The following is a 15661-nucleotide window of genomic DNA, read 5'->3' on the forward strand; positions in this document are numbered from 1 at the left end:
AATACTGAATGGGTTATGGGTAGAGAAGTTATATATCTTTAAACAGTGCTGTAGTAGCCCTCCATTTGGATTTAGATTGGTATTGGAATTCTGTACCCAAGCCTTTAGTTTTAAGCACGGGCTCATGTGATGAACATTATGATGATGAAAGCAAGAAGGGGGCGGGAAAGAAAGTAATTTGAGAGCAGTGCTAGCATGGCCCCTTCGTCTGCCATCTGCATCACATGAGATTGGGAAAAGAAAAACACAGAAAGACGACTGGAGAGAAAAATAGAAGAAGAAAAGGCGTGGGGTGGAGACTAGGTCTGGGAGTGAATTTTTTTTTTTAGTTTGAAAATTGGTTACCAGAGTTGGTCTCTGTTAAGTGAGTTATGGTATGGTGAGAATTACATGTGTCAGTTTTCTATTGTAGGCACATAGACACTGGATTTGTTTGGCACAACTGCACAAGTGATGTGCTCCCCTTTCGCATATAGGTTATATATTCTTGTTAAATATTCACACATTCAACGATTTCAATCAAAAGTATGAGACATTAAAGGGTGTGTGAATAGAGATTGTAAGAGTGTTAATAACAATTCCCAAATAACATAGTATGAACATATTAAATTTTGTCATCTTACTCTTCTGTACAAACAAAGACCTTTATATATATGTACAATATAGCGCAACTTAAATTAAGAAGATATAAAATTTGGAAATATGGAAAAGAAAACTGTGTCCAAATGTTGGTCGGAGTGCGTTATGGCCTTATGATCAAAGGTTTTTTTTTATCTTTTATTTTATTTTTGAGAATGTGGAAGAATTACCATTAATAACAAACAATCAACTTCATTAGAGTGCACAATACTAAATAGCCAAGGAGGCATATCATTGACCCAAACATGAAAGTCAGAAATCACAAGCGCATTCCTTCCTAGAAGGTGCACTTTCCGATTACAATGACGTGTGACATAATTACAATAAACATAACAAAATAAAGACTTAACTTCCACCGACCAATTTTCTTACATGCACTGTAAATCCTCAATACAGTGCCGAATCGAAAAGCAAATTTTGTAATTTCCATGTTTAAAAGCGAAGAACTTTAATTTACCCTCAAACCGTTATGCGATCCGCAACTTATTTTTGAATTTGCTTCAGAAAAAGAACCCTCATGTCCAGATCACATGGTAAGATCGTCTTTTTGTCTCTATACTCCCCCCCACCTCTCTCTCTTTGCCGCTTTTAAATCCTTTCAAACAAAAAAGATGCTCTGACCACACACAGAGCGACATGAATTCCGATCTCTCTCTGTTCGAAATTGCCGGCGAAGACGACTCACTCCTCCACCCCACTCCACTCGCCGCCGCCGCCACCGCCGACGACGCCTTCTTCCTCGTCTCGCCTCTCCAGCCTCCCAGATCCAGACCCAAAGGTTAGGGTTTCATCTCTCTCCCACTCCAATTCTACTCTCCGCTTCTTACGTTGTTCCTTTTCAATTCGTGTGGCTCTGAGTAATGCGGACTGAAATCGAACTCCAATTTGTGCTCCTTACTGTAAATTCGAATCACTAGATCCATTTCTGTGTCTTTATTTTGCCAAATTTGACCTACATTGCAAATTCCAGAGCTTAATCAGGGATTTCTTTGATTTCGTATCGCAGAGGTTGCGAAAGCGAATGTGGATAGAGATAGGGATGGTATGAATAAACAGAACACTAACCTGAACAAGATCGAAGAAAACAAATTTAGTCTCCAGCCGCAGCAAATGAAGAGGAAGAAGAAAGGAGGGTTCAATATGCGCAAAAGCCTCGCTTGGGATCGAGCTTTCTTTGAGGAAGAAGGTTGTGCTTTTTGTTTCTGAATTTTGCAAACTTTTATTTGTAGGATAGGGGATGAAAGCTGGGGGTTTATAAGGGCAGTGGAATGTGTTTTCGCAGGTGTATTGAATTCCGAAGAACTATCCATGATCACTGGGAGTGGAAATTTTAACTCTAGTGGGTCGTTGTCAGTAATCGAGGAAGAGGCTAGCTGTGGTGGTGATTCGGCATATCTTCAGGACCTTGAGGAAAACATATTTAAGGTGATTCCGGGAAGTACGCCGAAGAAAGATAGGATTAGTGGTGGTAGTCCATTGCCAAAGCATGCTTCACCAGCTAGGGATAATGCAGTCCCTGGTTCTGCGGTGAGTTCGAATATCTGTGTGTAAGATGGTGAAGTGTTATGTAAGTTAAAGATTGGTCCTACTTCTGAAATTGAATTCAATGTGTTTTTCATTTTGGCTCTCTCAGGGCAGGCGGAAGGTGCTTTCGGCACATGATAGCAATAGAAGTGGTTCAAAACGCAGTGGTTGCCCTCGGCCTATGGCGTCTTCTTCATATCCTTTTGACTAAGTTTCCCATATGTAGGAGTTTTGGTGTTTCTTGTTTTCGATATGAATTGCAGTACGGTTGTCCTTAACTTTTGTGAACTCTGAAAAGGCCAGCAAATGTGAATACCATAAAGTCAGCAACCAAAGAACCAAAGGTTTCTAAGTTACCAATTCCGAAACCTGTTCCCTGTGCTCTCTCTAAGACTTCCAAGAATGTGACAGTTGGTGCAACTGATCTAAAACGGAATCAGATTGCTAGTCATGGTAATGTTTTAGATTTTATTTCATTCTTTATTTTACTTTGGAGGAACTTTTAACTGTCAGTACCAAAAATCATACTTTATAACAAGCTTTTAATCTGTTTGACATAAGCAAATTGTATTTCTACATTGAAATGTATTATTTGTTTATGTCTTTTTAATTGCTTTTTTGTGATGCGGCAGTCAATTTAAACAACTCCAAAACTGGTCTACATAACGCAAAAGTTGGTCCCATGGGAAAATCCTCGACTGCTAAAGGTTGTACACGTCCAGCCCGAAGAAATGTGGTGAGAACCTGAAGTTTATCATTTGGTTATTAATGACTAAAAGATCTAGTATTTAAGTAGTAGATATATTCTTCATTTGGCATTAATGATTACTATCTAATAATGATCTGTGTGTGGTTTAATGTTCTGTGAACTTATATAACGGCGCAGGCCAATAATGTAAAATCTTCACCCACCAAAGCACAATGTCCGCTAGTAACAGAAGCAAACAATGGATTAGAGGTTATAAAAAAACGTTCACTTCCTTCTACCAGTCAGACATCATATGGCCGTGGTGACAGATGCAAAAACAATGCAATTCTTGAGGAGGTAACCTTAAAACAAACACTTCCTCCGGCCAGTCATGCATCATATAGCTGTGATGAGCGACTTAGAAAAGTTGCAGTTTCTCTTCCTCATACTGGTCTGAACTTGCCACATACTCAACTCCAAACATCAAAACCATCAGGTTTGCGGATGCCATCACCCTCGTTGAGTTATTTTAATCAGGTAAGTTGAACTTGAATCTGTTAGCTATAGCTGCACAAAAGAGTATATATTTCTCTGTTTGAATGTTTCTGAATATTTTTTGCAGCTAATCTTTTGTTTGATAATTTATTTATCTTTCAGACAAAAGCTTCTTGTTTGCCTGGAACCCATAAGAGCAGTTCACAACCACACAAGATTCCTAATGTGAGGCAAATTGGTTCTGTAAATCCAATTTATAATTTGAGACTGCCGTTACTTGAGAAAATACCAAATGAGACCAATGCTGGTACAGTTATAGAAAACATCGATGTCCAGTGTTCAAGTTCTGTTCCATCTGTTATTACCGCGGCAACGGACAAAGTGGATTCAGTCTCACAACTAAGACATGTGCAGAAAGAACTGAAGCTACGTTCTAATTCAAAAGGTAATGGTATGACAGGCGATCACAAAAAAATAAATAGCATGGAAGATGTAATATTTCGGAGTGATGATAAATACTTAATGGATCAGGAGTCCTCTCTTGCCTTCCCTGAAAAAAGTATAGAGATTCAGGGCCACATTTTGGAGAGGGTTGCAGATGCTAATTCAGAAGTCCACAATAGTAGTGCAGCTGAATACAAAATACTTGATGCCTTGTCCTACTCCAGATGTAAAGATCAAACAAAAGATGAGAGTAGTGCATTGAAGAGAATAAGTCGAATTTCACATCTGGATGATGCAGAAATGCTGGACTCAGATAGAAAATTGTGTGAAGTCAATGATGTCAATGATTGCAGGTCTAATGAAGTGGAAATGGTGGACTCCCCTAATGTGGAGAATATTGCATTGGTATCTGGAGACAATGGGCCAGATGAAGAGTGCCACAGATATAACACTGGGAACAATGAAGATATCTGTTTGGAAGTAAAGTTGTCTGTAGCAAGTGGATTGCAAAGTAACCCTGATCTATTGAAGTATGTAAACCTGGAAGAAGAAGCAAATCAAGAAGTCGATGATCGTATTGATGTGATTAAGGAACCCCTACCGGGATCTCTCAAGGACCTGTCGACAGTTGCAAATTGCACGCACTCTAATACACATGAACTATCTGGATTTCTTGATCTTCGACATCCAAATGCTATAGCAGTCCAGGTATCACAGGAACATAAGCCCAAATCAGATTTGAATGGAGCTTTGCATCCAAATAATACTTCATGTAAGGAATATGAGGATATGGATGAGCTTGTTTTAGATTGGTTGGATGGTTGTGAAAGTGACCCCAAGTTGTCAAATGCTTGTATAGTAGTAACATCAGCAATATATGATGGCAGACCTGATTTGGGGGCAGAGGTTGACTACTCAAATTTGGAACTTGCAGTGACTAGAAGTTCCATGGTTGAGCAATCACCAGAAGACGTTCACGATCATACAATTTCCAGGGATAGCAATGTGTTATGTGATCAAGCTGCTTCTGTGGAATCTGACTTATCCTTAAAAACAACCAATGAAGAAGATTCTGTTCGAACTTTGGCATGTAATTCATTGGAAGGGAAAAGTCCGTCTCTGTTTGATCAGACATCACCAAGTGGAAGCATTCTGCAGGACAATGGAGTTATTGTATTGGGCAGCAAAACTTTGGCAGAGGATGCTGAAACCAGCATTTTGAGAAGTAATCATACAGTCAATGATGAAATGCAGCATGAATTAGATGACTCTGTGAACTCACCACGAGATAATGAGGCCGCAAAAGAGCTGTATGTACTAAAAAGCTTAGATAAAGTTTTTTTTTTTTACTTGTGAATTTGGTTGCTAAATGAAATTTGCGTGACTTCAAATTTCTTGTTTCTGATTGCAGTAAGAAGTCTATGAGCGGAAAGAAGCAAGAAGGGCTTGTAATAATACCACCATCAAATGCTGTTCCATTTTCTGATGAATGGTTGGCTGCAATTGAAGCAGCTGGAGAGGTAACATATGTTTTACTAGGCGTTAATGTGCACACTAGAAAATCAAGCACACCAATTCTTTGTCTCCCTTTTACATTTTACATCTTTCATCGATTATTTTGGATCCTGATACACACATAGTTTTGAAGTGTGATTTATAGAGTTGAAACTTAAGCTGGAATTGCATTTGCTGGGTTGGTTTGGACATTTAAATCAATGATAGAACTGAGGTGAACACATCAGTTTTTCCTCAGGCCAAAATGGTTTGATCTTACCGTCAGTAAAATAGAATTTAAAGACAAACAAACTCTAGCCTACGTCGATGGTCTAATCATAGTTTAAGTTGTACAAGTTGTACACGAGGAGGAGTACTTGATGGGATTGGATGTGTGACTTCTGGACAGGTAGTTTAGTTATTTACAGTTTAATATATGTAAAAATGTTGTTTAACAAGTATCATGTGTTTTTCCTTTTGGTTGGATATTGTTAGTATTCTTAGTTATTGGTTGGTAGAAGACACAGATTTGAACCAAAATGTATATAGTTTTGTAAAGTTGCCTGATTCCAAAATTTTCTGCAGGAAATTTTAACCAAGAAAGGTGGTGCTGTACAGAATTCACCCCCGAACAAATCCCCACCTCAACTAGGTCCATATTCACCAGTATGTTTTCGCCTCCTAGACAATCTTCCGTTGGTGATTTTATACATGTTTTACATGAATAAAACATAGATTTCTTAGTGATAGAAAGAAATATTATATGAATTTCTTAGTGATTAATTGATTATACACCTCTACTTCGTCTTGGTTTTGCGAGGGCAGATTTCTTCTTGTAGCACTAAACGTTTCCCAAATTTTTTTCAGTTTTTCTTGAAAGTGAACTGCAATTTTTGTCTTACTCAAGTAGATCATCTCTGCACTTTTTTTTTTTAGTAGGAACTCACTTGTTTTATGTTCTTGAATTTCAGGTGAAACGAAAACAAAAGCAAGTAATTGGACCATTTGATTGTACAAAACATATCAACCCCCCGTGATTTTCAGTAACTTGAGACCCGTTCGGTCGATCCCATTCACCATATGACAACATTTTTTCTCTTGCCAACAACTCAATGTTGTCGTCACTGATTCTCTACTGACATATTCCACAATACCTTCCTCTAGAAGTTATACTTAAGAAATCCTTTTCTTAGTTTTGCAGTTCTTTTCGGATTTTACCACTTTTGTTTACCCTGCATTTGCCAAATAAATAGTGTAGTGAACTTTTTCTTAAAAAAATGCACATTGTTGTACAAGTTCTAATTTTTGAGTTGATCACCATGCACAATTTAATTTTTTTTGCAAGGATTCCTATTGAGACATTTTGATTTTCTTGAAATCTCAGAGGATCGCTGGCTCATTAGGAGATGATAATAAACCAACAAGTTAAACGTTCACTACTTTGCTTTTAGGAACTTCAATGTTGTTTTAATTAGAACTATGAAAAAAGTATCCAACTGAAGTTTACTCTACATAGTGTCATAGTGAATTCCACCACCTCGTTAGTGAGCCAGACTCTTCATCTTAGTTGTATCTTTCTCCTGTTCTCAATCTCATCCATGAAACCTTATCATCTAGATTGACGTTTTATAAACAAACGGTTTATTAGGTATGAGCTTAGCTGTTTGACGATGATGTAGCTGAACTACAAGTACTATTTCACAGTTAAGTTCGGTAGCTTGATATATGGACTAGCCGTTTCGATCAGACACTCTTTTCTTTCTTGAAACCCAAGTACTGCTGCTCTTCACTGAGCTTGAGCTAAGCTGCGCTAAAGCGTTTGGCATACACACACCTATGATAGGTTCTAAAAAACAAATTCGAGTGTTTGACTGTTTTAGAATGGGTGTAGAATGACTAGAATCTGTATGAAACTTGAAGTGTAACGTCCAAATTAAATCAAATAATTGCTTGCTGTATGTGGCACAAAAGCGAAACAATCTTTTCAGTTTGCGTCTGACAAAAAAAAAACTGATATATGTAATAGGAATGAGGAGCCCAGAATTGTCAGAAATTCAGAAGCTACCTTGTTTTGTTATCTGAGAGTCAAGCTCGATAATCATTTCAATGGAAATGCAGGCATGATGCATTTCTGAACAGCATTTCCATATGATTGTTTGCAGGGAAATTGCAGCATATCCAGTAGTCATATATTGGTGCATAACCAGAAATTCAAGCCCGTGAAAAAAAAAACAAGAGAATCACGAAAATAATGTACTAAAGTAATTGATGAAACTAAATAAAATAGTTACATTTAATCGGATCAAAATGAAATTCTGGTACACTTGACATTACTCCAAAGAGAATAGATAAAACCAAGAGTACGTTTCTATCTTTACAGTCATTTAGTTTCTTCATATATCCCACAGTGCCAATCTCAGTCTGCTCGTTTAAGTAGAGAAAATACAAAAATAGAACTACGAGCATCCCAGTAAAGTCCAATTAGATCACCTTCCTTCAACCCCCTCACATTCACAAACTCCTTCTTCCAGCTTGCTTGCAGAACATAACATTTTGCCGATTGCCAGTATTTGAAGACCAACTCATGCTTCGTGTTCATATCACTGTCGTAAACAGTAACCGTTTGCCCATTGCTACTGTGAACCCTTTCGTTCAAGCTCTTGTTCATGAATGGCAAAATATGCTTCTGGGTTGAACTCTTGGGCACCAAAAGCCTGCACAAGTCTCCGAGGTCGCTGGCCGTCAGCTTCTTCTTGATGACCCATGGGTTGTAGTCAATGGAGCCCAGACTTAGCCCTAGATTGAGGCCTCTGTTGTCAGTCTGGTTGAGCGCAGAACGTTGGTTTCGCCCTTCCCTTGTTGAAGAAAACAGAGATGGAAAGACGAGTGTTTCAGCCATATCAATTGTTGGTGGGTTGGATGAGGATTTGCAGTTTTACAGAGAAGACGAAATGAGACGATTCAGAAATAGCCAAATAGGAATTACTGAATGAGTTTGTGAGAAGAATGAGATTACCCCCAGATAGTTATATATAGATTCCTGCACCTTTCTATTTCTGTTTCCTTGGATGTTTAGGCAAACCCTTAATTCCTATTTCCTAGTCTCATCGGATGTAATGGATAAATTTTTCCTTCGTCAATTAGGATTTCCTTTCAGATATTTAGTGAGCTGGCACCAGAGCGGCAGAGCCTGATAAGCAGTGTTTTGAATTGTGCAAAAAGACCATATGTTCTTCAAAAATACCATATTTACTTTCACATACATTGGCCCGATTTTAGGCCCTATACCCAAATTGTAGTTAATATAGGAATCACAAGCATAATAAAAAAGGAATCAAATCAGTGTTAGTGATAGTAACCAAAACTAAATCTCTAGAGGTTTTGTTGTGTACAACAATTTAGATTCCGATAAAAAAATCTATGGAGAATCATCCCATATAAAACATGTGTTTGCCCGAAACAGAGTGAAAACTTATCCCTCTGCCAGCAAGCATTCATAAACCCTAAAAATCTCTTCCAAGAGAGCCTCTTGAACTGTTATAGTACTGGAACTAACAGAATGGAATTATTTGTCCCTGACGTACTTAAAGGGTTCCACTCCATGGATCGCAGCATATATAAACGGCTTCTCCAACATGGATTTGACCTTAACAACTCCAAGCTCATCGTAGCCTTTTGGTATTTTCTTGATACAAGAAACCACTTCAAATTTATGGCAGAGAAGATTAAACCTATAGGCGATGCAGACTTCAGAGAGTTGGCCTGCGAGACACTTGCGTGCTTCATTCATCTGATTATAGATTGTAATACTTCTCAACCTACAGAGTTCAAAAAGCTGTTTGAGGCTGTTCCCGATTTTGGGTTGGTATTAAGGAACAAAGAAGAAGCCAAGAGACAAATGGATCGGTACATGAAGGAGGTCTGTGAAAAAGCCTTTGGTGATATAATTCATCAATATTTGAATGGTCTACAAGAGATTTATACTTGCCCACCTTCTGTCGTGCCAAAATTCACGCCAAATATTGCGGCTAATACTCGGTCTTTTCCATCCAAGCAAGGAACGGAAGACGAAAAAAGTTTGTACTTCACCTTCTCCAAAGGTCACCCTGTTTCAATAGAAGAACTTCAAACCCTAATTCGAGGATGGTAAGTATTATTCTTTTATTTTTCAATTACAATTTTTTAGGATGCAACTGTATGTGATACACAATGTTGGTTTCGTTTTGACTGGATAGGAATTTCGAAGATCGTGTGGAGAAGATAGACATGCATCATGAAAAGCTTTCGGCTCTTGTTCTTTGTAAGACTCCTGCAGACGTTAGAAGTATTGTTGGTGACGAGGAGGGCCGCACAGTCCACTTCTCAATCAATGGAAAAGATGTCCGGGTGAGACAATCGGTGAGAAAAGATACTGCAAAGAGGCTGCTGCTTGATCCATCACAACCGCACTGACATGCCGGCATTCCGGTGCAGTCTACTTTTTAGTGGCATTACACACGACCTTAGTATCTACATTCTACAGCGTCATCAGAATTAGGATATGTGAAATTCAGTACGTACAAAATCATCTTGCCAACTCTGCAGAAATATGTGTAGATTTCCTTTTTTTTGAACAATTCCATAGATGTCATGACCACCCTTATTTTTATGTGCGATATGGAGCCAATTAGTAGCCAACAACTGTTTCATAATCCTTTCCCGAATTGTTTTCTTCCGCTGATATTTCCTTTCTATATGGGATGAAAATGAAGACCGACTAGCTACAATGGCATCCATACATTCGCAGTTGGAACTTGAAGTTCAAATATACTACGCACTATTGATTAATACAACTCGCTTTACCACTCCAATCACAACCAGAAATAGAGTAATTGGTTCACCACAACAACTAGAAAAAGTAATTGCTTCACCGTAATAACTAGTATAGAGTAATTGCTTCACCTCACCATAACAACATCACTTTTCAACTAGGCACACTACAGTTTTTTTTTTCTCAAAGAAAAGAAATCACTTCTTAGCAGAATCCAAGCCATCGTCCAAATTACCATCTGTATGCTTTACATTTTGATACTTGTACGACTTTGCACACACTACATAATAACCAAAGTTTACCACTCCAATTACAACTAGCATCCAGTACACGTTCGCTAGCTTTCCATCGTTTATGTTGTTTGGTAGCCATCTTGTAGCCCTTTGAACCACATTAATCACACCTGTTCCCAAATAAAATGCAATCCCGATAACCAAAGAGATCATTGCTGTTGCTGTGGATTTTAGCGATGAAGGGAATTCTTGATAATACAACGCAACTTGTCCTGGAAAATGAAATGCCTCTCCAATTCCTACCAAAGCCAATTGTGGGAATAGCCATAATGCCAACATAGGGACAGTAGTTGCACCAGGATGATCTTGGGATATTTTGAGCCTCTTGGACTCCACCAGTGCTGAAACCGCCATGGCCAACACATTTACAATGTGCCCTAAACCTATACGTTGGAGGGGTGTCGGGAAATGGCCGGTTAACTTCTGCCACAGGGGACACAGTACTCTATCAATGAGGGCGAGAAAGATGATACTGGAAATTAGAATGATGACAGCAACAGACCCGGCTGGTATTTGGAAATGAGAGCCTAAGTGGCGGTCCATGGTTAGAACTTGCAAGATAGTCAAGCCGCTTTGCATTCCTATTGGGGTAGCTAATAATATGCTTGTTGACCATAATGGCATTATTCTTATAACTGTCTTGAAATCTTCTACTTGTTGAACTGTGCATAGTTTCCATGGCTTTGCAATTGTCCCATCTTGTCTGATGTCTCCTTTAGCTTTCTGTACTGCACGGTTAAGGAAGCTGCACATAAAGAGAGCAACATTAATTAGTTGCATAACTGTATGAATAATAAACACTAGATAGTTTTGGGCATCTTAACTTCGTACCTGAAGCTCCTGCTAGGTGTTGTAGCCATCCTGTCCGTCTCTCCTTCATGCTCATAGTAACAATAGTCCCTGGTTTCGGATGAGTGTTGAAGATTCCTTTTCCAGGTAGACGCAACAATGACACGAGCTAAACCGACAAACGGACTCCCTTGAGGCTTATTAAAGTTATAGAAACGGGCTCCAGATAAGAAAATGGCCAAGCCAATAAAATTTGCAACAATAGCTACGCCAAAACCCCACGTAAAACCCATATTGTCCTCCATGTACACGATGACAGTTAGAGCTATGCTTGAAGCAGAGTATATGCTAATGAAGTACCAGTTAAAGAAAGTTGCTTGATTTGTAGGTTTATCCAATTGATTAGCTCCCATTGTTGCTATGGTAAAGCGTGTACCTCCCACGCCAAGTGATGCCAAGGTTAGACCAGTATACAAAATTGTATATTGCAGACTTGAGGTTGGATGGCATATTTTTGATCCCATAACACAAGATTGAGGCTTCAGCGAATCAACTGTCACAGTTAATACCAAAAGAACGATACCCTACAGTGAATTCAAGTTTCGTAGTTAGAGATTCATTCACTCATATATATGAGTAATGGCCATCTTATTGAACAACAATTCACCCTAGCTAAGATCAAAGTAAAACTACTAATTACTTTTTTTTTGTAATGTAAAATAATTAGTAATTAATTACGATGTTACCTAGGTTTTTTTTTTTAAACATGCATATATAAAACGTGCATGTTATATGTGAAACTTGCATGCTCTATTACTCAAAATAATTAATTACAACCCTCTCGATTAACATTGAAGTAGGACCAAAAAGTGGTAGGTTCTAGATTCAAATCGTTAGCCAAATATACGTATATGCACACACACAAAAAAGAGGAAAAAAGCACAATATATCACAAACAATAATAGATTGAATGAGCGAATTTAGAATAAGAAACAGAATGAGTTTGCTGGTAATTATGCTTACATTCAGTTAAGTGATAAGTTATTTGCTCTCAAATTAACCATTAATATCCCATGCAACAATATCATATTACCATTCATACGGAAAAATTGGAGATTACTGTTAACTAAGAGAAATATAGAACAGCTACTAGCTAATAAGAGAAATACAATTCTACCAGCAGACGGATCCACTATTTCATTACCAGCAAGGAAATGCAGGAAGAAATGGTAATAACCAAGAACGGGCCAAAGAATGAGTCGGCTATGATTGCTCCGATGACTGGGAAAAAGCTGGAAGAACCGTTAACCACGTTTGCAATCTGAGCAGCATCAATACTCTCTACATTGAATTCTTGAATCAGAAATACTATCAGGTTTGAGAGCCATCCTCCCACTGCAAGTGTCAAGCCTAATATAGCTCCTGCTCAATACATAACATATCACCTCGATCAATTATATATAGTTATGTTGGATCCATGCTAATTACGTACTAGACAGTTACTGTACACCTAAAGTTTATTAGATCAGCAACGTATACTCAGATCGAAACCTCATTTAATCGAGAGAGAGAGAGAGAGAGAGAGAGAGAGAGAGAGAGAGACCAATGATGAAGGGAAAGGTGACCCAACCACCACGCCTGCGACCGGAATCAAAGGTTATGATATGGGATTGATCATTGTGGGAGAGGGAACCATTCTCCATTTTAGAGCTAGGTCAACTATAGCTACGGAAAGAAAAAACTCCAAGTTCCTGCAGCTTAATTGATTGTTTGGAGTACGTTGTACTGTGCACGTGTTCTGTCAATATGAATGATGGGATCACATTTATAATCTAAGAATCCTTCAATTCTACTCTAACACAGGAGTTTAATACGTAGGTTGATGCATACGTATCATCCATAGTTTATTAATCAAATTGAAATGTTTCGTGTAAGTTTGTAACGTACAATATATATTATTCGCTTACAGTACGTGATTAAGACATTTTTTGTCAATTAACACAACTTTTCTCCAAAATAACAGGTAGGGGATACCATTTTCGATCAGAAATTTACCATTTCATTAACTTATGTTTAATTAGGTGCGCCTGAAAAGCATAAATATGTTCGGTCAGAAATCCATGGTTTATTGAGACCAAGAGCAAAAAATCCATGGTTTTTTTTTCCATTAAAAAAAACAGAGAGGGCATAATCGCAAAGAAATCACAGAAAACTTTGATGAACTTCATTTTGTATTGTTTGATTGATTAGAAACATTGTGTAACATTATATATGGTAGAAATTTATAACAAATGACGTAAACACCTTTATATAGTTAATATGTACGCGCCCCGTAATCATATTGTGCGGGTACTATATGATACTATCACAATTTAACCACCTTAAGATACTGAATTTTAATGGCAAGAAACATGGATATATATTGTGCGCGTTTGGGGAAGCTTATAAGCTCCTTAGCTTATAAGATGAGGAGAATACCCGTTTGGTAAAAGCATAAAGAACTTACTTATCTTAAAAGCCTAAGTCATTTATGAGGAATAAGCAAAAGTGAGTGACTCCTTCCTTATGATTATAAGTCACCGCGTTTTCGTTTCGGGAATTAAGTGAACTTCAAAAATGACATTGGGTACCCTTGACTATAGCTGAAAATTACTAACTTACCAATATAAAAGCTCAGATGAACAGAAAACTTACCTGCAGAGCGCCTCCATTTCTCTTTTATTTCGTGGTAGTCTCCTGGTGTGCCTCCATTTTTCAGTTCTCCTTTCCATCTTTGAGGTTTGCAGCTGCTCAAGAGGTAAACAACTTATTTCTCCCCCTTGTTCCTCATTTCTTCTCTTTTTGTTTCTGGGTTTTGATCAGTGATTGAAATTATATGTGTGAGATCTAGTGTTTCTGTCTTTGAAATTGAATTTCTTTACAAGTGTACTACTCTATTGTATATCATTCTTGAAAATGATACAAAATAATTCAATCAGATGTACTCTATAATATAGTCAAGAAGTTTGTAATTGTAATGGTGATTGTATATAGATTCATATCTACTCTAATTGATTCCTCTACTTGTCCTCTTTTTTTTAGGCATCATAGAATTCTAGGTTATAGGATCATCATCAGCAAGTTTAATCCTCTTACATTTCAGCTTGTACAGTTGAACATATAAACATGGCAACACACACATACACAAATAAGAAATGAGAGCTAACTTTTCACCAATTTGGAGAGGAACCAGCTGCTCTATAATATACTATTAATAAATTGTTATTCTGCTGTGGAATTTGGTTTGTACTACTTCCAATAGTGAATAGAGAGAGAAAGAGAGAGAGAGAGAGAGAGAGTAGAAACAATGTAAACATTGGCATTACAGTTTGTTGTGTTCAATTAGAAGATTACCAGAAATTGTATGTTTAGTTTGTTTAGAGCAACTCTAATAGAGAGGTCAAATTTTGTTGTTACTAAAGTTTACTAGAGGTAGTAAACTTCTACTGGGGGTATTAAACTTGAAAAACAGTATTTCTAAAGGCCATAACACACCTTAAAACGGAGAAAAATCAACTTAGATGCAAAAAAATAAAGTTTACTGGGGTTAGTAAAAATTTTACTAAAGTTTACTAGAGGTAGTAAACTTCTACTGGGGGTATTAAACTTGAAAAACAGTATTTCTAAAGGCCATAACACACCTTAAAATAGAGAAAATCAACTTAGATGCAAAAAAAAATAAAGTTTACTGGGGTTAGTAAAAATTTTACTAAAGTTTACTAGAGGTAGTAAACTTCTACTGGGGGTATTAAACTTGAAAAACAGTATTTCTAAATGCCATAACACACCTTAAAACGGAGAAAAATCAACTTAGATGCAAAAAAATAAAGTTTACTGGGGTTAGTAAAATTTTTACTAAAGTTTACTAGAGGTAGTAAACTTCTACTGGGAGTATTAAACTTGAAAAACAGTATTTCTAAAGGCCATAACACACCTTAAAATGGAGAAAAATCAACTTAGATGCAAAAAAATAAAGTTTACTGGGGTTAGTAAAAAATTTACTAAAGTTTACTAGAGGTGGTAAACTTCTACTGGGGGTATTAAACTTGAAAAACAGTATCTCTAAAGGCCATAACACACCTTAAAACGGAGAAAAATCAACTTAGATGCAAAAAATTAAAGTTTACTAGGGGTAGTAATCAGCTCCATGGTCCACTTAATCAGCTCCATGGTCCACTTAATTACTAGAGTTTTGGCTGTTTCATAATATAAGAACACTAATATAGATCATCATAGTTCATATGTGCTATGCATATTTGTGTACTATATAAGAACAACTAACGTACTGGACCAAAATGAAGAACACTAAGATACTTGAACATCAACCATGTACAAATTAGATATATACATGTACAAATTTATATATGTTTGTATGTTTCATGTTAATTTATGTCAATCCTCATGTGTTATATAGATGGGATCAGCCGTATGGAATCCGGTATTAGT

At 37.3% G+C, this 15661-nt stretch overlaps 4 protein-coding genes across 4 annotated transcripts; 2 read left to right on the forward strand and 2 right to left on the reverse strand.

Annotated features, from left to right (window-relative positions):
* The first annotated feature begins 1195 nt into the window (after window positions 1-1195).
* Window positions 1196-2374, forward strand: LOC126787366 (uncharacterized). Its single transcript, XM_050513264.1, has 4 exons — window positions 1196-1417; window positions 1646-1825; window positions 1922-2166; window positions 2273-2374. The coding sequence occupies exons 1-4, from the start codon at window positions 1276-1278 to the stop codon at window positions 2372-2374; spliced, it is 669 nt and encodes a 222-aa protein (XP_050369221.1). The 5' UTR covers window positions 1196-1275.
* A 685-nt stretch (window positions 2375-3059) lies between these two features.
* On the forward strand, window positions 3060-6501 carry LOC126786491 (uncharacterized). Its single transcript, XM_050512329.1, has 5 exons — window positions 3060-3388; window positions 3509-5100; window positions 5202-5310; window positions 5870-5950; window positions 6256-6501. Exons 1-5 carry the CDS (start codon window positions 3356-3358, stop codon window positions 6319-6321), a joined length of 1881 nt encoding a protein of 626 aa, XP_050368286.1. The 5' UTR covers window positions 3060-3355; the 3' UTR covers window positions 6322-6501.
* A 1199-nt stretch (window positions 6502-7700) lies between these two features.
* On the reverse strand, window positions 7701-8183 carry LOC126787367 (putative B3 domain-containing protein At1g78640). The gene has a single exon (XM_050513266.1). The coding sequence runs from the start codon at window positions 8181-8183 to the stop codon at window positions 7701-7703; it is 483 nt and encodes a 160-aa protein (XP_050369223.1).
* A 1906-nt stretch (window positions 8184-10089) lies between these two features.
* Window positions 10090-12946, reverse strand: LOC126786492 (protein NRT1/ PTR FAMILY 2.6-like). The gene is made up of 4 exons (XM_050512331.1): window positions 12780-12946; window positions 12381-12598; window positions 11219-11760; window positions 10090-11132 (listed from the first exon to the last, which is right to left on the reverse strand). The coding sequence occupies exons 1-4, from the start codon at window positions 12877-12879 to the stop codon at window positions 10292-10294; spliced, it is 1701 nt and encodes a 566-aa protein (XP_050368288.1). The 5' UTR covers window positions 12880-12946; the 3' UTR covers window positions 10090-10291.
* Window positions 12947-15661: the final 2715 nt, after the last annotated feature.

The sequence above is a fragment of the Argentina anserina genome, chromosome 3 (assembly GCF_933775445.1).
Source record: "Argentina anserina chromosome 3, drPotAnse1.1, whole genome shotgun sequence".
Classification (NCBI taxonomy): Eukaryota; Viridiplantae; Streptophyta; class Magnoliopsida; order Rosales; family Rosaceae; genus Argentina; species Argentina anserina.